Source organism: Trachurus trachurus (genome assembly GCF_905171665.1).
Source record: "Trachurus trachurus genome assembly, chromosome: 4".
NCBI classification, from domain to species: Eukaryota; Metazoa; Chordata; class Actinopteri; order Carangiformes; family Carangidae; genus Trachurus; species Trachurus trachurus.
In genome coordinates, this window is record NC_139898.1 from 26,366,364 (window position 1) to 26,386,702 (window position 20,339).

General features: G+C 42.5%; 1 protein-coding gene across 1 annotated transcript in view; it reads right to left on the reverse strand.

Moving 5' to 3' along the window:
* Positions 1-1,967: 1,967 nt before the first annotated feature.
* Positions 1,968-20,339, reverse strand: part of znhit6 (zinc finger HIT-type containing 6) — a 42,292-nt gene continuing 23,920 nt past the window's right edge. Inside the window, exons 6-12 of the mRNA XM_083970904.1 lie at positions 18,870-18,938; positions 18,218-18,298; positions 15,289-15,364; positions 6,332-6,344; positions 5,987-6,017; positions 5,385-5,509; positions 1,968-2,643 (exon numbers count right to left, since the gene is read on the reverse strand). Of these exons, the coding sequence (XP_083827030.1) occupies positions 2,132-2,643; positions 5,385-5,509; positions 5,987-6,017; positions 6,332-6,344; positions 15,289-15,364; positions 18,218-18,298; positions 18,870-18,938 (907 nt within the window). The 3' untranslated portion in view covers positions 1,968-2,131. The remainder of the gene's footprint in view (positions 2,644-5,384; positions 5,510-5,986; positions 6,018-6,331; positions 6,345-15,288; positions 15,365-18,217; positions 18,299-18,869; positions 18,939-20,339) is intronic.

The window sequence follows — 20,339 nt, forward strand, 5'->3', positions numbered from 1 at the left end:
GTCTCATAAAAACCAGCTCTGCACGCAGCACAATTGAGCCCTGCCCACCAAATCAAGACTAATTAAGTGCAAACCAACTTCAGACATTTCAAAGGGCAATTTAGTCAAAATGGAGGCATAATTTCCAATGCCTGTGAACTCCACATACTAAAAACAGCTCAGATTTACTTTTAACAGCAAACAGAAACAAAAGCACAGCTTTTGTGTGGTCACATAGAGTAACTTTATTGAGATAGAAAATTAAGAGAACTGCTAAAATAAAATGGGTGGTAATGAAACACAGGCGGAGCCATGACTAAAAAAAAAAGGAACAGATGTGTAGAGACCAGAGGTTACTACTTCATACTTTCATCTACTTGCTGATGTTGCATCAGTTTCATAACACCGTGTTAGTCTGCTCAAAAGACACCACATATAAAAGGACTTTGTCTTTGATACTAGATCACAGGTTTGAATCCCAACTGGAAGACTTTACAAGTAGTGAATATTAGCACAGCAGTCACTCCCAGATGAAGAAAAAAAGAGAGAGAGCCATGGCAGCAGTGTTGCTATGGTTCCATATGGCACCATACCCCCTTGGTATTTTTAAAGGAATGATTTGGCACATTGAGTTAAAGGCCTTTTTGCCTTCTTGCATAGTTATACAAGAACCAGGCTTGCCATTCTCCTCTTTCCAGTCTTAATGCTAAGCTAAGCTGAGCCCACTGTCGCTTGGTTGTAGCTTTATATTTTCTGGACTGGTATTAATCTTCTCATCTAGTTTTAGGCAAATAGATGCATAATGTTAAGCTATTCAGTAAAAAACTTAATTAAGAATAAAAAAAAGTGGTATCCGCCTGCTAATGTTTTTTCAATGAGGTGCAGTTAAATATTAAATGAGCATGGTCTAAAGTGTTAGGCAAAATTTTAACATTTAACAAATGAGTGCGTCCTCCCTGAGAGAGGGATGCGCAGTCAGATGTGAGATCATTGCCCCCGACTGCAGTAGGGTGGAAAATGCGTCATCACAGTCCAGACATCAAAGACGGCCCCGTCCGTAGGGGTTAACATCCAAAAGAGGTGAGCAGGGGTTATAAAAACACATCTATAAACACAGGCCCCTCCAATGGGCCGTACTGTCAGTTATTACTGGTGCTCTGTTGTCGTAATAAACTAGCATTAGGTAAGATGACGGCGTGTAAAAGCGCCACATGCGTAAAAACATTCACACAGGGAGACACCCCAGAGGTGTCAGGGAAAAATGAGCACGTCAACAACTTTTAATTTTTACTAGCCGATGGAAAAACGAGACTAACGGTCGTACTGATGCTGACAGAGGGGTCTGGTTTCCCTGGGACCTTTAATTAAAACAAATAGTCAACAAAGGGACACATTACCTCATGAGCGTCCAACACATAGACATGCACTTCTAAGAATAATGCGTTGAGACTTCTCTTTTTTTTGATTAAAAAAAATAAAAATGAAATTTTAAATTAAAAAAAGATCTCACCTCAAGGTCATTTGTTAGCTCTGAAGCATTCAATCACATTACATGGTTTTTATAAGCAGCAGTTCTCCCAGTAGTCAGTGAATCATTTCCTTCTTTCTAAGCACTTTAGGGATCCCCATGGGAACAGGAGTTGACAGCAATTTATTGTACGGACTGGAGGTGGTTTCAATCACACCATAAGATCTTTATGAATGGATGTAGCTGGACAAAGACGATTGAAAGCACCAGAACAGCAAATAAATAGATCTTCAGCAGTTTCAAAGCAGAGAGTGTGAGCTTTGATATTGTCCTTTTGCTTGGTGTGATACTCATCTCAGCATCCTCCACCAATGTCCAACAATGTAAAAACAAATCCCCAGACAAAGATTTCCTAAAGAAAAAGTCTTTATTTAAGAAAGTATTTTCAAGACAGTTGAACTTAAATGATTAACAATAAAATTATACTTTGTATTCACAATGATACATTTAATAAACTGGACACACTGTATTCAGTCGTAAGAGCGATGACTTCCTGTCAGACACGCCTGCCTCCTCACTCATGTCATCCTGAACATCTGGGTATTATCATTCCCATCCACAGCTGTCAGCAGCTTCAGCTGATTCATTCTCATCTCGACAGTGATGGTTGCGAACAGGCCTCGACTATTTCAGAGCATCCTCTTTAGTCGCGCTGACCTCGGCGCTCGCCGTGGCAGCTGAATTATCATCAGAGGGACCAGTGATGTCCTCATTTACACACTGATCCCTGCCGCGGTCACTGTCTTTATTAATGCCACCATTGACATTATCGTCCACCCTGGCTCCTAGTTCATCCTCCATCACCTGCGAGTCATTAGCAGGGCCCTTGGCATCACCGCAGTCATTATCATGTGGAGTATTTTCTTCAGCTTCTCCCTCCTCATCTTCTGTATCCTCTTCACTACTGTCTGAAATCTCTCCCTCTTCTAACTCTTTCTCTGCTGATTCTCTCTTGGCCCTTTTCTCCTGTGGTGGTTCAGTTTCAGGGCTGGTCTCTGGGGTTTCCGTCCAGATGTTGGTTCCGCCTGTGGTGCGGGACCCTTGCAGGGATGGTGTAACTTGGGTCAGATCCTCCCTCTCCCGGTCCACCCCTCCGTTCTTTGTTGCAACACTACTCCGGGCTGACGCAGGCTCAGCTGAAACAATATGACCCCATTTGTGTACAACATGATTAAACACGGCTGACACAACAGAGAAATTCTTACATGTTCAAACATACACACGGTCGATCAGAGTGATCATTTCCATGGTGATGGTTAGGCACGGCGGAGGTCATGCTTGAGCAGAAATGTTGAGAAAGTGAAGGGTCAGTGCTGATAGTTTGGGAATAATGACGCCATGTTTAAGCTCCATGGCTTCCAGCATGCGGCACGAAGCCAAGCAGTTAGTTATGCAATGAAGTAGGGTGGACGTGTACTGTATGAAAGACAGGCAGCAGGATAAATGATAATAGTGAATTATAAGCAATTACACCACAATACGATGTCCCCACAGTCTGGTGAATCATGAAACGCTTGTAATGACGTGCATGAACGCATCTCCTTGAAATTCAATTTAAACGTCAGACAGTTTGGCCGCCACATTTTCACTATAGCCTAAAAAACATTGTCCAGCTGAGGATATAACATGAACGACTGATGTAATTCACATTTTCTTCTTCGCGCTGAAATGTGAGACGCAATTAAACCTCTACACTCGTCTCCAATTAACCACCGAGGCTTTGGCAGAGATCATTACTTACAGGACCGCATCACATATATAACTGAAGAGGTGCAGTTCCAGATGGAGGTGCTCAACTCACCGTAAATAAAAAATATAGAGCTGCTTTAGTCCGATGTTGATGAACTGATGCTATTAAACTTTTCACAGCACTAGAACGGATTTCAAACTCTGATTCATTTGTGTTGTATAAGGTCTGTCAATAAATCTTGTGTATCTAGCGCAGGGTTTCTCACTATTGGTTTACAGTGTGCCCTCATCTATATTCAAGGAAACACTTAATCTGTATGTCTCTCACCTTTAAATATGACTGACACGTCAAGTTTGCACTCCTAAGAAGCCAACCTCACTGTGGTTCAGCTTCTTCCACCATTGGTCACTCTCACCCTCTTCTGAACTCTCTCACAAACATCAACATAAAGGGGCCCTGCTGACTAGATATTAAGTTTGTTTGGCACCAACAGCACTGGCACCTCACTGCTTACTCTTAAAGAGAAATATTGCCCAGATCAAATGCCGTGAACACATACTGTAGTGGCTGTGTTTTGAATTGTATTAATGAGGCTAACCTTCTCTTAACTCTACTAAGGAACAGCTACACTTGGGAACGTGACATTAAAAGGTCATTTAACAATCTGACCCAAACAATAGCAAGATAAAACTGTTATCACAGCACTGATGGCTGAGGGTCAATGAGGCCGTAAGTACTGTCAGCCTTGACTGGCTGAGTGCAGCTGAAGCCAGAGAGCAGTGAGCAGCTGCGTGCCGCTCAACATTGCTTTATCCTCACTGAATATGCCGCTGCCGCTGTGTCCTATTGCTTGTTATCGCTTCCTGCCAAGCTTCCCAGGCTATGGCATGTGCAATTATCAGGATGTTTCTGTGGCTAACATTATAGCAAAACAGTGTGGCACCGGAGCCTTATCACTGAAAACACACGCATGCACACACACACGTACACACACGTACTAAAATTACCCTATTCGTCATTCAGCCTCCCTCCTCTGACAGCCTAATGATACTGGGTTAGTGTGGTCTTTTGTGACCAGACTCACCCTACTGAGATACACAGTGTTTGGCCACATCTGAGCAGAAACAAACAAACTGTATATAAACATGTGACTGACAAACAGGTGAGAGAAGACGCAGGCTGACATCCTGCTGTTTCATCTGATGTCATTTCACAACTCCTGAGGTCACTGTTCAGCAGTAAGCCATGTTTGATCCTCTCTCTGGAAATGCTCGCTGCTGAGGTTAACTTGGTGTGCATGATGCTGTGCAGAGCACACTCATTTCCGTTGGGGTAGCGTGTTGCCATAGTGAAAAATACAGGAACAGGGACTCTTAGAGTCTCAGCTGGAGAAACCAGGACATGATACAATGCTGCTGGAATCGGCGCCAATATAAGTGGAGAGGGTTAGTGGACTGTTGTGGAGCTGTGCAGAAGTGTGATTCACATCATACAGTTGATCCACGTGATTGTTTAGATACAGAGAGCAGAGGAGAAACATGGAAAGGGACACGTTGAGCAGAATATGGAGATGAAAACATGAATATTTGTTAATAAAGCAGCAGTGGGTGAGTGTTGGTGCAAAAGTTATGAAGAAGATGATTTGCCTTTATTAGTCTTACAGTTGGGGAATTTGGAGTCTTAATACAGCAAAGTGGAAAGTACAGAGGAAAGAAAAAAACTGCAAATTGTCAACATCAAATACTTAAAGGGATAGTTCAACATTTTGGCAAATTGGCCCATTGCCATAATCCCTATAATCATAGCAGTAGGTTTGTTACCTTTAATTGTCGGTGCAAGCCAAATTTTAGAGCGGCGGAGCAGAGCTGCGAGCTGCTCAGAGCTACGCTACGGAGGCTCATGGGATTTCTTGGTTTCCCTCATCAAATACACAATCCAACAACTCCAAAACGAGGTAAATGCAGAGACTGCTTGTTGAAAAATTGCCCCCGACGGGAGCGCACATCAGCGGTTTTGCATGAATTTACCTCGATACCAACAATTAAAGGTAACAAACCAACTCCTAAGGCTACAGGGATTATGGCAGTGGGCCAATTTGCCAAAATGTTGAACTATCCCTTTAAGAAAGATAATAATGAATAATATCTAGGAGGAAAAAATTAGAAAATTAGATATGGGTTTGTTTACCTGGTCCTTTTAATGGATATTCCCTCCAATGTTCTCGCAGTACAACATGCAGCACAGGAAACTCGATCAGTGTCTTGTAGCTGAGGTTGTCCCTCAGGCTCTTCTGAATGTCCAGCTCATGGTACCTATTTCAGATAAAAGTGATGGACAAAGGAAGACAAAGAGGTGATGAGAAGATACGGCAACTGCAGCATGCTAAGTAAATGATGTGAAATCAGACTTATTGTGGGTGCAATCAAGCTTTCAGATGCTTGGTAGCACAAAAAAAGAAAAAGAAAAGGCCTCTTAAACTGCAGCTTTTTATTTCCAGCTGCCTGTGGCATGTTGATGGCTGAAAATCTTTTAAGGATTGATAGAGATTTGAGTCATGGCTTGGCAAAAGTGACGATCCCGCTTGGTGTTCGTCTCCAGAGATGGAAACTGACTTTGCCGAGGATCAACAGCATCACTCACGGGCGCATGAATCCTCTGTCTTACCCCTCCCTTAGCTCTTTGTACGAGATGACATCAGTCCAGTCTTGTCTCTAAGTAGTCCTGTCATGCATTAGGGACGGTAATAAATCACTAAATAGTTAACAGGATTCTTGGGAGACACGGGTTACCTCTCGACTCGACCAATCCAGAACCACCCAGCTTAGGCTGTCATCGCCAAAATGCAAGGCATCATATATTTTGGATATAGGCAGCAACTGGCAGCGTCCCCGCCACATGTCAAAGCCCTGACACACTGAAGATCACTGGGCCATTGTTTGTTTTTGCTAAAAGCACAAGTCGACCGAGAACCGCCCAGGTAGACACCCACTCCCCAAGCCAATGGAAGCTTTCTCTGCAGTGATGTGACATTTACAGGTCCTTACTGGAGGGCTTGCTTCCAACAGGCCTGCCCTCCTGAAACAGTCTGGTGGGCTCAAATCATTTCACATGATCCCACAAATACGCGGCAGTACATGCCGGCACTTCCTGCAGGACAGGATAAAAGAAAGAAGGGAGGGATAGTTTGTGGGTCTTACGACACACTGGAAACTCCTTACCACAGAACAACAAATGGCTGCAGGGTATTTCTGTCGGTCCACATTAGGAGATTAAACACGGCCAATGTTAAAACACATGCAGTGTGTGACACATGGATGGGAGGGTAGCAAGAAAAAGGTGCCAAAGACAGGGTCAAAGGTTAATCAGTGAAAATCAGTTATGTAATAAAAACAGGATATCTAAAAAGGACTGCATCCCTCCACAATGTGCATACCCAACAAATGCTGTTTCCATTTCATTTGTTTTTATGTCTAACTTGTAATAAACAAATGTTCACGGATGTTTTTTATTTTTTGCGAATACACAAGCTAAACTAAAAACATAAGGGCCTGTAAACAACAGAGAAAGCTGGGGAAGATGGCAGAGCAGATTGTGGCTCCCCTGTGGTGTGGATGGGATTGTTAAAGCTCTGGCCATTTCTAGAAACACGGCTGGATGGCTCAGCCAAGAACACGAACACATCTGGTCTCTATATACTGTTCTAGTGAATGAACAGAACAGAGGACAAAACTGATGTTCTCTTCAGGGAGGTTCCTATTGTTTCCTCCTGCACCGCTGAGACCCATCAGCAGGAATGTGGCTGCAGAACGGACACACTTTAAATATATTTGATATTGTATTGACATTATTGTGATAACAAATAACACTGCTGAGACAATCCAGCAGAAAATTACCTATATAAAGTACATAGCTTTCCACTAGATGATGCCAATATTATTTTGTAACTGTAATATTTTGTGTGTGAAAAATGTCCGTTTGGGTTCATGTTTAACTTGGACACTTTGGATGCTGCTGGCAGCAGAAGGTTTCCATGGCGTCCTAATAATCTTTTATGTCAGCATTTTTTTGTTGTTTTTTGTTGCCAGTGCTCAGTCTTCAGTGTTACGTTATGTCTGTAATTAGGACTGATTAGGGTCTCATTTATGAAGGTTGAAAATGTATAAATCAGACCATGAAAGATGTGTTTGCTCCTGATGCCAAATTTGAAATGAATAAAAATCCAAAATTGATGTGAGATGAGTGTGTGCTGCAGATTTCTGAGATATCTGAGCCAGACACGTACGTATGGACATACAGGACTATGGTGAAATGTTCCACTGTCATTGCAATTCATTACAAATAATTCACATTAAAATATAAAAGCTTAAAGACAATCCTGGTCTTCAGCTCTTGATTGTTGCTTCGATCTAAAAGCCATCCATCCAAATAGCATATAGTATATAATAGAAATGCACATGTAACAGATTGAAGACCATTACTCATTCATTCCACTGGAGAGAGAAATATGGACATTAATGGATTGATCTCCACTTGTGCCTGTTGGATCCATCGTCCATCAGAACACAAACTCTGCTTTGAGCCCTGACCAACAGGAAGTGAACAATGGGCCCTAATCACCAATACACACAATATATTTGATGTATTTAGACAAAATAAATGTCAAATTATGTTTAAATGCAATGTTGATGATTGTAATATAACAAGCCACTATAAATTTGTGCTGTTTGGTTCCAACAATGGTGAAATGTTGTATACCGGTACTATGTGTGCCCTATTCAAAAGTGCACAAACTATGCTTTTGTATTTTGGGCACAGTGACTGTTCAGTTTCCCTCCGTGTTCTTCTGGCCTCTGGGAAGCTCAGAGCTCTGCTGCACTGATCCAGGAGCAGAAGCACATCATCAATCATAGTCTACAAATAAAAAGTGCAGCAAGTTAAATGGCACATCGAAAATTAACTGGATATTGCGAACACAGACGTTTACAAAGTTGTTACAGGACAACGGTGGTGTAAGTATTGCAGCGCATTTATGTTACAGAATATTTGGGGTGCTGGGGGAGACCATACCATGTCCACTTTCCGATGGCATCGTTTCCATCCAGCCATCAAACATCGCAACTTCAAACTTGTGTGATCACACCTCAACTAGTTTGTTTTGCAAATAACTCGACCTCTAATTAATTAAACCAGGATGATCATTAATTTATACAGGCAGAAAGATTAACGCATGGGATGCTCTGATTGCCTGCTGATCATTATCAGACGATTTTCATTACAAATACGTTATCAGTAGATTGGAATTAATGCTCCTAGTCACCGATCACCTTAAACCCGATCACCTTTGGTGGCTGCAGCTCAGAGGAGCGCTGTGTGCTGTGTTGTGCTGTGCTGTGCGCCGCCGCCTCCCACCTCGTTAACTGCACCGGCGCATGCCAGGCCACCAAAACAAAAACATGTCGGCCATGTGGAACTCTGATAAAGTGAAAGTGACTGAGTGATGTAACGCTCCCCATCTGCCCCGCAGGCCAAAAAAAATGATTGCTATTGGCTGATCTCACTCACAATGATCAGGCGTCTTTGTCATCGGCTAATTACAATAGTGTGACTTTGAACAATTATACAACATCACCTGTGGCTGTCCATGCCTTGCTTGCTATTTTGGTAACAATACTCGAAACCAGTCCAGCATTGACTTGAGCGAGCATCTGCCTCACAGAAACAAATGTCGCTCTGGGGAAAGCTGAGGGAGAGCGGATCGACAGGCTCAGGAAGGCTAAGGAGGGGTTTTTTTTGCCACAAATATGTGAGAGAGAGAGCACTGCTGGGGCAGGACAGAAAGATCGGTGTTTTCTGGGTCCAAGAAGTTGGTTTAAAAAAACAGAATGCACAAACAGTGGTTTCCTTTTTTTTGGCGGCAAATGTAAAACACTGCAGTGAGAGGAAAAGAAGAGGTAAGGGAAAAGGGGGGGAAGAGGGCATCCTCTGGATCTCAGTGGTGGATTGAATGAAAACAAACATTAAGAAATAACACAAACAAACACCCAGAAGGGTCTGAATGGCTCCCTTGATGCACATTCTGTCTTATTTCCAGTAAGAGGATGTTGACTGGTCATACATCAACGTTTAGTTTAGCACAAGAGCTCCATTATTCGACTGGGTTGATATTCCCGTAGACACTCAACGGTAAATAATGCAGTCATACCCTTTGTGTTAGACTTGGCGAACAGCCCCGTGGGTAACCATGACTACCGTTATCCATGACTTCATAACAGTAATGATACTGTTCAAAATTAGGGGGTTTGCCTTTTAAAGACAGCATTATCCAACAAGCGCAGGCCTCTTTGTAGATTGACCCTGTTCAGGACCCGTAGAATTGGATGTGACCTCGGCCTTAACAGGCCTCTCTTCTTACTGGAGCATTACTTTGGCCACGGTTCTGTTATGCAACTGTACCAGTTAACCTTAGTTAATTCTCCCCCTTGGCCAGGCATCCTAATTTTGTCCCTACTTCCATTCAACCACCCTTAAAGGGGAACTATGCAAGATTTTTACCTTAATCAAACAGCTTCGGAGTAGTTGTGATGGTTTATATGACCTGTTACAGGGAGAATGGAGGCTCTAAAAACCAACCTGTCAAGATCAGTGCCTCCGACCCGGTGTCCCAGATGCGAGAAACATAGACTGCTTCATGGCACTACGACGCAAACACGCCCTGTTATCTGTAATGTCTTGTAAACATTACCCACCGCTGTGGCCCCTTTGAAAAGGAACTATGCAGGATTTCTATGCTACAGTTTTACCTTAATTAAACAGCTTCAGAGCAATTGTGATGGTTTAATGAATTACTTGTAACTTGATACAAAGGAGAATGGAGGCTCTCTGCCTTCCTTGTAGTGTCTCTTGGCCGAAAACCAACCTTGCAAGATCAGAGCCTCCAACCCGGTGTCCCAGCTCTCGTCTCGGCCGCACCACAACACAAACACGCCCCATAACCCATAATCCCTTGTTTATGACAGATAAGACCACACAAATATACACGTTGTCACATCGTATATGATATATAACGTTATGTACCGCTCTATTGAATGCTTTCTTGCCGGCTTCATTGAAAAACAAATGCACATGGTCAGGAGGAGGGTTAGCAAAACGGCGGAGAAGTGACCAGAATTGCATAGTTCCCCTTTAACGCAGAGTTGACAGTAAACACTTAACCAAGAGTTGAATTACAAACTGAGCAGACTGTCATTACGTGAAGCCCATACTTAAATGTGTTATATTATGATAGGAAAGGGTTGCAGAGAGAGAAAGTGGGATCGAGAGGAAGATTTATTCCACTGCATTACTCATTACCACAGACACAGTCAAAACATGCTTTCTCCACTTGTCTGACTAAATAACCGACTGTATCTGTATCAGGTTAATAACTGTTGTGAGTCACTTACAAATTATTTCAGGGGAAAATTGGTAACACTTTCATGTGGATGATAACAACCATTGTGACTCATTCATCCAAACATTCCCAGGAAAAGCCACCTTGATGAGAGTGTTTCCTGACACACCGAGAGGCCTCGAGCTACAAAACTGGGGAGAAGGGGAAGTAGACACGCGAAACTCTGGCTCTACACTTACGCATATATTCGTCTCAACAGAGATGAAAGTAACATTAAACAAAACCTGAAGGCTCATACAATATTACACAAGAAGCTAAACTCTAACAAAAAGGTGTCTGGTCCCGTTTTAAAGCATGAGTCATAACAACAGAGGTTCTGACAGGTTTCTAAGAATATTTATATTATAATATTTGATTCAGAAATTGTTTCTGTTCACTTCTCACTTCATATTGCTTCTCCTGTCTTTTTTGCATTTGTTTGTGCTGTTAATCTGAATGGCAGCTGCTTAAGCTTCAGTTGTGATGTAGAGTACATTTCCCCCTGAGAGCAGCTTTCCGTCCCCGCTGACCCCAGACCAGTCTTCTTGTTCCCGCTCCTCAAACCCACTCTGCCATGAAGCCCAGACGGGTGTAATGCCGCAGTGATGCTACGGTGATGCTGCAGCCCAAGGCCATTGCTCACTATAATGTTTGGCCGAGCAGCCGGCATGAGGTGTCCTGGTTGTTCCAGACACTGTGCTCTCTCCCACATCTGTGTGTTGACACAATCCAGCGTCTCAGCTCTGTGGGCTATCCCTTACACCTCATGGCTCCAGTCAGTGGTATTAACCACAGGTGGACTCCCGTCAAGGTGAAGAAACACGTCAATGATGATTAAAGTATCATAGTGAAGAGTCTCTGAACACCGATTTTCTGCTTTTCCTTTTCTATAAATGCAGAAAAATGACTGCATTTCTGTTTATGCTTTGTCATGTGGTATTGAGTGAAGACGGATGAGAGGTAAAAATAGTTTTAATGATTTTAGCATAAGGCCACACCGCAACATAAATTCACAGCACGTGGAACGGTGAAGGGGTCTGAACATTTTGTGCATGTGCTGTGTACCGTAGCTCTGGTTGACTTCCTCCTATGAGCACTGAGGCATGTGCTAAAATCATGAAACATCTGCACACACACAGACACATGCCTGCAGTACCACCACCGCCACCAGTGATGGAGTAGGGCAACACGTGGAGAAAAACCCCAAGGTTTATGAAGCGTTCACAAACACTGTTCATCTGGCTCACACTTATGTAACATTATTATTCAGTCCACACATGCATTTCAACATGGAGAGGGAGAAGCTCACACTTAAACACCATTAGGTGCTTTAATGTGGTAGTTAATGACGTTTCTTATCGTAATTAGTTAATTTAGACAGTAAAAAATTTAATGTATACATGCATTTAATAATTTGGAGGAACTTTACGACCTCATGAGGGTAATTATATTATTAATCTGTGATTATACTGCTTTTTACAACACCTTGTAATTTGCACGTAATAAAGCTGGCATTGTGAAGATATGTGGCATCATTCATTACATTCATAAAAGAGCTACAGGTGACAGCCTGACAGTTAATGCTAAATCTTGGCTGTCACACCTCTACACTCATCTCTCAGTAATTCCTCTCTATATGCTGCCATGAAATGTAATTTATCTGCTTAGGCGGTGCGTGCGGCCCAGCCCACCGGGCAAAACAAAAGCAGCGCGTGTGTGTGTGTGTGTGTGTGTGTGTGTGTGTGTGTGTGTGTGTGTGTGTGTGTGTGTGTGTGTGTGTGTGTGTGTGTGTGTGTGTGTGTGTGTGTGTGTGTAACAAAAATGAAGGATGGGAGGTTTCGTGACGTTTCACGCAGGCCGGGGGAGTGTGACGATTATGAGCACCGAACAACATCGTTCACTCTGTGACTAAGTGGAAATGGAGGTCGGCCAAAGGATCGGAAAAAAGCGAAGTGAAGGGGTGTGGACGAAAGAGAGAGAGAGTGAGAGAGAGGGCGAGTGAGTGAGTGAGTGAGTGAGTGAGTGAGTGAGTGAGTGAGTGAGTGGGTGAGTGAGTGAGTGGGTGAGTGAGTGAGTGAGTGAGTGAGTGAGTGAGTGAGTGAGTGAGTGAGTGAGTGAGTGAGTGAGTGAGTGAGTGAGTGAGTGAGTGAGTGAGTGAGTGAGTGAGTGAGTGAGTGAGTGAGTGAGTGAGTGAGTGAGTGAGTGAGTGAGTGAGTGAGTGAGTGAGTGAGAATTCACTTAACTTTAGAAAAAAAGTTAATTAAGTGAATGGGTGTGAGAGTGTAGTGAGGGGGAGGATGAAAGAGAGAGAGAGTGAGAGGATGAACAAGTGAGTGAGATAGAGAGATAGAAAAGAGAAAATAAGTGAGTAAATTAGTGAGCGAGTGAGTGAGATTGAGAGAGATAGAGAGAGAAAGAGAAAAGAAAGAAAGAGAAAGTGAGTGAGTGAGAGAAAGTGAGAGTGAGTCAGCAAATGAGTGTGAGAGTGCGGAACAGAGAGAATGAGTGAGCCAGTGAGCAAGTGAATGAGTTAGAGAGTGAATGAGTGAGAGAGAGAGAGAGCGAGGAAGCAGGTACAGAGATAAAAGTTCCAGCAGCATCTTCCTGATCGGTGCCATTTCTCAATGTTAAAACTCCTTCAGGCTTCGTTTCACAAACTCTGTGCAGCCTCAGAGGAGTTTACGAGTGAGCTGTGTCATGTTGATGAGACACATTATGCTTGATTTCACACACACACACACACACACACACACACACACACACACACACACACACACACACACACACACACACACACACACACACACACACACACACACACACACACACACACACACACACACACACACACACACACACACACACACACACACACACACACACACACACACACACACACGCACACGCTGATGAAATCGGTCATGACTGACAGGTCTGATTGAACAGCCGGACGCCTGAGGATGTCAAGGTAACGAGCGGATGCTGACACACGGGACTATAATGCAACATCTTTTGCTTTTTGTTGAAACTGAGCATTTGTCATGAACGCGTTTTGTTTTACCACTTTGTTTTATTGTTCTGTCTCATTTTAATTACCTGGAAGTCAGTCCTACACGACCCGATTCCTGTTGCTTGACACATAATTACACCACAACTAAGAATTGTGTAACGACTCAGTATGAGCAACCAAGTGAGGCATCATGAGGGAACTCTAATGGGCACTCAGGTGGTTGACAACACAACATGTAACCACAGTGAGGGTACTCTGAATGGGTTTTATATACGGTAGACCAGTGGTTCTCAAACTTTCAATTTCCTGTAGTTCAACCCCAACCAAGTAGTGCATATAGATGGACATAGTTTTCAGAAGGCCAACATTTCTATATTAAAATGCTTTAAAAAAGATCTTTTAGGTCTTCACTGAATGTAAGTCATAATTATTACTATTAAAATAAACTTAATAAATAAAGACATGGGATGTTTCATTCAGTGTGTAATGGACATATAGGCCTATATTTAAGCAATATCACACGAGAGGGAGTGCTGTTGTACTGTATATCAGCACGGCTGTGATTCGGTCGTAGGCACGAGGCCGCAGGCCGAGTGCCGCAGATAATCACACCTCCTCCTTAGCTCCTGTCCAGCTGAACAGCGGAGTGATTATGTCTGTGAAAAGTCCCAGTGCTGTTATACTGTATATCAGCACTATGGAATGTCTCGTTGTCCAATCAAATTGCTCGGTTGGGACCGGTCGGAACTAACTGTTGTATAAAATGTGTTAGTTTCACTTTTTGAATTGAACACATTCTACATCGCGGAGGCGACGTCTTTCCACTAGGGCTTCCTTCACCTCTGAAACGGGGCAGATCTCCGTGGAGACACCTGCCTGATACAGCAACGTAGAGAACCGTGCATGTCCGCGGCGCACAGCTCCACGTGCACGGGGGAAAAAAACGGCGTTGCCGTCGCACCGAATGCACGCGGACGCGCCGCTTTAATGAGCGCGCATGTCGCGCGTCCACATTGGAGGTAGGCTGTTATCAGTATAATCAGAGACAACCATGAATGAGTTCGCCTCAGTTTCTCGTGATTGTCACTGTCAGCCTGTTAGAAAAACACTTTACTGACCCGAGCTGAGACGCTGAGCCCTCCCCCCCCTCCCCCCCCCTCAAAGCAAAAACTCTTCAGATCTGAACGATTCACACAAGTCACCTAATTGGTCATGAAAAAAGCGAGTTTCGCTTTTCGGCGCGCTGTTTGCATCCCTGTTTTTTAGTCAGTGGATGTTCAAATTAGGGCCAATGGCGTGAATATTTGGAAATATTGTAGAGAATTTTCTGGAAAAAAGTGGCACGATTTCTCAAAAAAAAAAAAAGTTTTAAAGAAATTCTAGAAAAAGTGGCAAAAAAAAAACAAAAAAAAGATAAAAATTGTATAGAAAGGAGTGGTAAAAATTTTAGAACCACTGATATAGACTATTGTGTAATGTTGCTGAGATCTAAAATCCATTTTCTTGCTATTGTGGGAAAACCTTGGAAATAAAATGTATAAATGAGCTTCTGTAGTGGGGAAACTCTAAATCTACATGTCCTACATCAACCCATAATTCACATTGTGAAACAAGGTGGTGATGACGAGTGGGAGAGCAGAACCTCACCTCACAGAGTTCGCCTTTCTCCCCTCGGCCTTCATGAAGACCTTCACGTTATCGCTTGGAGCGTGCACGTAAATCTTCAACCTGGAAGAGAAATTCACATTCACATCAACATCACAGCCTCAAATCCAATTCTCACCTGAAAGGAACCAGAACAAAAGACGTTGGATGATGCACTGACTCTGCAGTTTTCTTCATGGTGGCCACGATAAAGGTCACAAAGACACAAAGACTTGATTGAACGCAGCACAGATACACTGTATGTATAGTCTACACAGCCTGAAGTATCATGTGTGAGGGACAGTGGTCCGTGCTGCTGAAACCAGTCAGTCAGGTGTCTGTTTAAAGAGCTACACTGGTCTACAATGTGCTTTGTTTTACAGCAGACGGCTTAGTGGGTGTTATCAGTGCAGGGCTCGGGTCAGAGGAGTCAGATCTCTGCTGTGTTAGAGGTCCAGATTAGAAATACTGAGCGTTGTATTAAAAGATCCTAACTTGTTCAAAGACCGAAATTCATGTCGGGGCGAAACGTGAGTCCTAAATAGAATTTTTTTCTAAAAAGAAGTGAAGTGAAGCAAGAGCGAAATTACTTAAGATAAAAGTAAGAAAGTAAGATTGTGGGAATGAGACAGAACATAAGGAGAAGCCTGTGAGAGTGAAATTGGATTGAGCCGGTTGATTTGAAAGGATCAGGATATAAAATGACCTTTGAGTGCGAGTTTCTGTACGTTCGCTCGCTGAATCTCCTCCGTTGTACTGAAATAAATTAAAAACAGCCACTCGATCCATTCATCTTCTCCGTGTGAAAGATTTACATTCAAGCCGAGCCGAATTGTGAGGAGGCACAGATCAACAGATACCGGACTCATATTCTACACTTAATTTCAGTTTTCAATAGGGAAATAGATTTGAAATGTGTCATTGAGCGAAGAGGCTTCAAAAATAAAGTGCTTATTGAACATGAATCCATACAGGGCTCTTTTGCATGCAGGCTGATGTGTACTCAGTGTGTAACTGAGACATAATCCCTGAACACACTGCTGCCAAACTCAATTACAGGGGCTCTTTTCTGGCATGCAGGCGGCTGTGGACCTGCTACAGGTCATCAAAACCAAAGCTGCAGTCAAGGCTGCAAATAGCTGATGTTTTTAGATAAAGAACTGTGAATACGATATCGATGCATTAGTGTGTTTTAATGAGGACTGCAACTATTTGTTTCAACTTTACTGTATTAAATGTTAAAGATATAGTGAAAATGGGTATTTTTTTTGTCTGAGTAACAGCAAATTGAAAAAAAGCTGGAAGAACCAGACAATATTTGCCATTTCCACTGATACAATCAACTGATAATCAGCATTACTGCTAATTAATATTCTTTTCATTTACCAAACTCAATTGTTCTGACACTGCAGCGATATAAACAAACTCCTCATCTGATTAAATCATTAGTGAAGTGCTCCCCCGATGTGTTAAATGTTGCTTACAGATCTTTAATTCCCATAATCACTGCCTCTCTGTGTTGTAATGAGGACTGATACCAATTGTTTAGTTTATTAATATAGTGAAAAGGGGCATTAACGTATTCATAAGAGGCCACAGTTAAGTCTTTGTTTTGCTAATTTTGTCTCAATTACAGCAAATTGTTCCATTCGAGAAGCTGAGACTAGAAAAAACATTGTGCAATTTTACTTGGAATTTCCTGATATAATAAATTATCATCATAGCTGAACATTTAAATTCTGCTAATGGTCTAACTGATTCAGCGCTGCCCCTAACGACCGATTCATAAACACAGCGTTGAAGCTCAAGACAGTTTTAAGCAACACAAAAAGCTCATATACTGTGTAATGTGTATGATGCAATAACAGATGAATGTAAGTGCGTCACACTGGTGTTCGGGGCTGTGTATGATATTATACCATAATGTCATATAAACATGTTTTTCTTTTTTTTACGTTTTTGTACGTTTAAGTCGATATATCACTTTAGCTGCATAACAACAGCAGCTTTTGTGAGACACTGAGCGAGCTTTGTTTTTCTCCGCTCTCTTTCCCAGTTGTTATGAACAACAGAAGCCACCGACTAAACACACACTTCACCACTTCACAGTTGTGTTGCCAACAGTGAAACTGCTCATTTGAAACTTTTCAACAGGAAACGATGTGCTGAGACGCAGTCGTCGCCCCCTTAAACCTGAGAGGTCGTCCAAGTCATCTATCAAACCTCTGTTGATTTCTGGGTCTATTATCACGTTGTCAAGTTTTGTGTTTTCTATTCACGAGTCCAGTGACTGAAGCAAAACAACTGGTGCATTGTTGTGGTGCGGTTGAGTTTCTACCACTGAATGCAACACATAAATCTACGGTTTCTGGCTTTTTGCTCTGGGGTTCAGCAGAAACTGCGGTCGGTGGTAAAAAATGAATCATCACGACAAAGCTACGTTTAATAATAAATAATAACATTAACATTTCTGCGCTTACTCTTAAGATCTGTAGTCACAGGCCTCAGGTCAACGTACTTATACCCTCATCGCCTCCACACAGAGATGTTTACAGATTTTACATCTTTTGGGAAAAAAGGCAAAGTCGTTTTTATGCATGTTTCACCACTCTGAAGCCATCTAGGCAACGCCCCCGGCAATTATTTTTGGGTTAACAAGACCACGCTCCTATCTTAAATGAATGGGAAGACAGCCATAACAGTTCTCTCAGTGGTCACAGGGAAATAAAAACTTCATGTATAGACTCAGCAGTCAAATACCACGCAGAACGTTTGGAGACTTTGCCCCCAAAAATAAAGTTTTACATGTTTTTTTTTTTTGTTCTTTTTTCTTCCACAGATTATACTCCTGCTACAAATGTGCAACTCTCTTTTGAGTAAGATGCAGAATTGGAGCAGTGCTGTCAGTCAGTATGCTAAGTTTTGGAGTTAGCTCACTTTTGGCGTGTCACAGGGTCCGACTCCGTGGGGTGGATGTACGGCGTCAAGATCTGCTTCAAGGTTTGTTTGTCCGACACCCTGTGGAGGAAAAAGGTAAACAAGAGAGAAAGGATGTGAACATCAGCATCCTAATGAAGTCACATCATGATTGTAACTTAAATGACATTTCTGTGAAGTTGCTCTAAACACATTGAGGTCAATATGTTCAAGTAACAAAAAGCAACTCATCATAAATGCATTTATTTTCAATTATTACCATTGATGGAATATGAGTTCATTTATTAAAGATAAATGTTAATTTTTAATTAGTTTGTTTTTATTCATAAATGTCAGCACCAGTTGTTGCTAACCTACAATTTTCCTTTTCCAGCCAAAACCAAACTGAGCTGTAACCTAAGTAACAGATGAATTCATACAAACTCCTCATCTGCGATTAAATTGTCTCTAAAGCAAATATCAACTTCTCTCAGGTTATTTTAAGAGACATATTGTGTTTAGAGCGATCTTGGTTTGTGCGACCTTGGTTTCCTGAAGAGGTAAAGTGGCCGTTGTCAATGCCATTGCTGTGGCTCTGCTTGAACACGGGTGCTTCAACAGAAATTTCGATCGGTAATGAATCAAGAAAAGTGAATATTGTTACGAAACTCACTTCCTCTGACTGAACTCGGTGCTGCTCTGAGGGAAGACGAGCTTCAGGTGCCACATGAAGAGTTTCTCCCTGAAATGAGACAAAGAAAAAAACTCAGTGTTTAAAGTTTCAGCTTATCAAAGTGTTTGATGTCTGTTGTTCAACAGAGATGGATGGATGGATGGATGAGGTCACCCTCGCTCTCACAGTATCCCCTTCACAGCCACAAACACAAAATGCCCTTGTTTAAATTCAGAGCATAAAATGGATTCGGTCTTAATCTGTCCAAGACAATACGCCTGGCTGCTTCCAAGATCTTGTCCATCTGTGTGACTGTGTGTGTATGTGTTACTCTGTGTGTGTATATGTGTGTGCAAATGAATAAACCAGAGTTTCCATGGAGACCGTGACATATACACTCAATACACGGACAGCAGCTGGTGGATATCACATAATGATCACCTCTTCTGGGGTAATGCTTTGGGGCAGTAACTATTAAACGAGGCTGGGTTTTCTGGGTTGCTGGGCGTGCTCTACAACCAAACATTTATTCCCTAAACAGCTGCTGTGCTCATATCTACTACTGTCACCATGATGCAGAAATAGGCAACAAAATGTAATATCTCAAACAGCATGGGAGATACGAATAACAAGACGTAATTCCTCCCTTTTTCTAATATTTCAAAAGTTATTATCAGTAACTCGCTGCACTAACTGAACTCTGGCAGCCTGCGCGTCACTTTGTTACGTCTGATTAAAGTTGACTTTACAGAGAAAATCTGACTATGTAGTAGTGAAAACTGAACTGTGCACATGCTGCTGCCCCTCTGAGATGAAATGTAGGTCAGTGGCCATGCTTCAGATCCTCCAGGATCATATACCCCACACACTGGGTCCTGAACATAACTACAAGGCCTTGTGTGTTGACCAAGACCACAGAGTTAGCCAGATACAGGGTGGAGCTGATTCATCAGCCTCTGCCCCATCAGAGGAGGAGGAGGAGGAGGAGGAGGAGGAGGATGGAGGCCTTGATGGATCTGAGGAATGAAGATGAAACATGCCCTCAAAAAGACTCAAAGCTTAATTGTAAGGCACATGGAGGAAGCCTTGTTATTAGGGCTTTAGCGCTCACCAAGAGTGATCTGGAGCACGACTTGGAGGTTTCTTTTGATATCTCTAATATAAAACTTTTTGTGCCCCTTTAAACCTAATCTAAAAGCAAAGCTCTGTGCAGCTATCTGCAGCTACTCTGGAGAGGTTTCAGCTCATTCTGCAGCTTAGTAAATGCTTTCCTTTTGAATCCGAATTACCACCTCATTGCTGATCGCCTACACCAAAACACTTTGAGCTCTTGAGATATCGCTGTGACCTTCACCTTTGACCTTTAACTAACAAATTCTAACAAGTTCATCCTTGAGTCCTAGTCAATCGTCAAACATACATATGGATAACCTGCATAAATTCTGCTTCCAGCTCTGGGTATCATCTGCA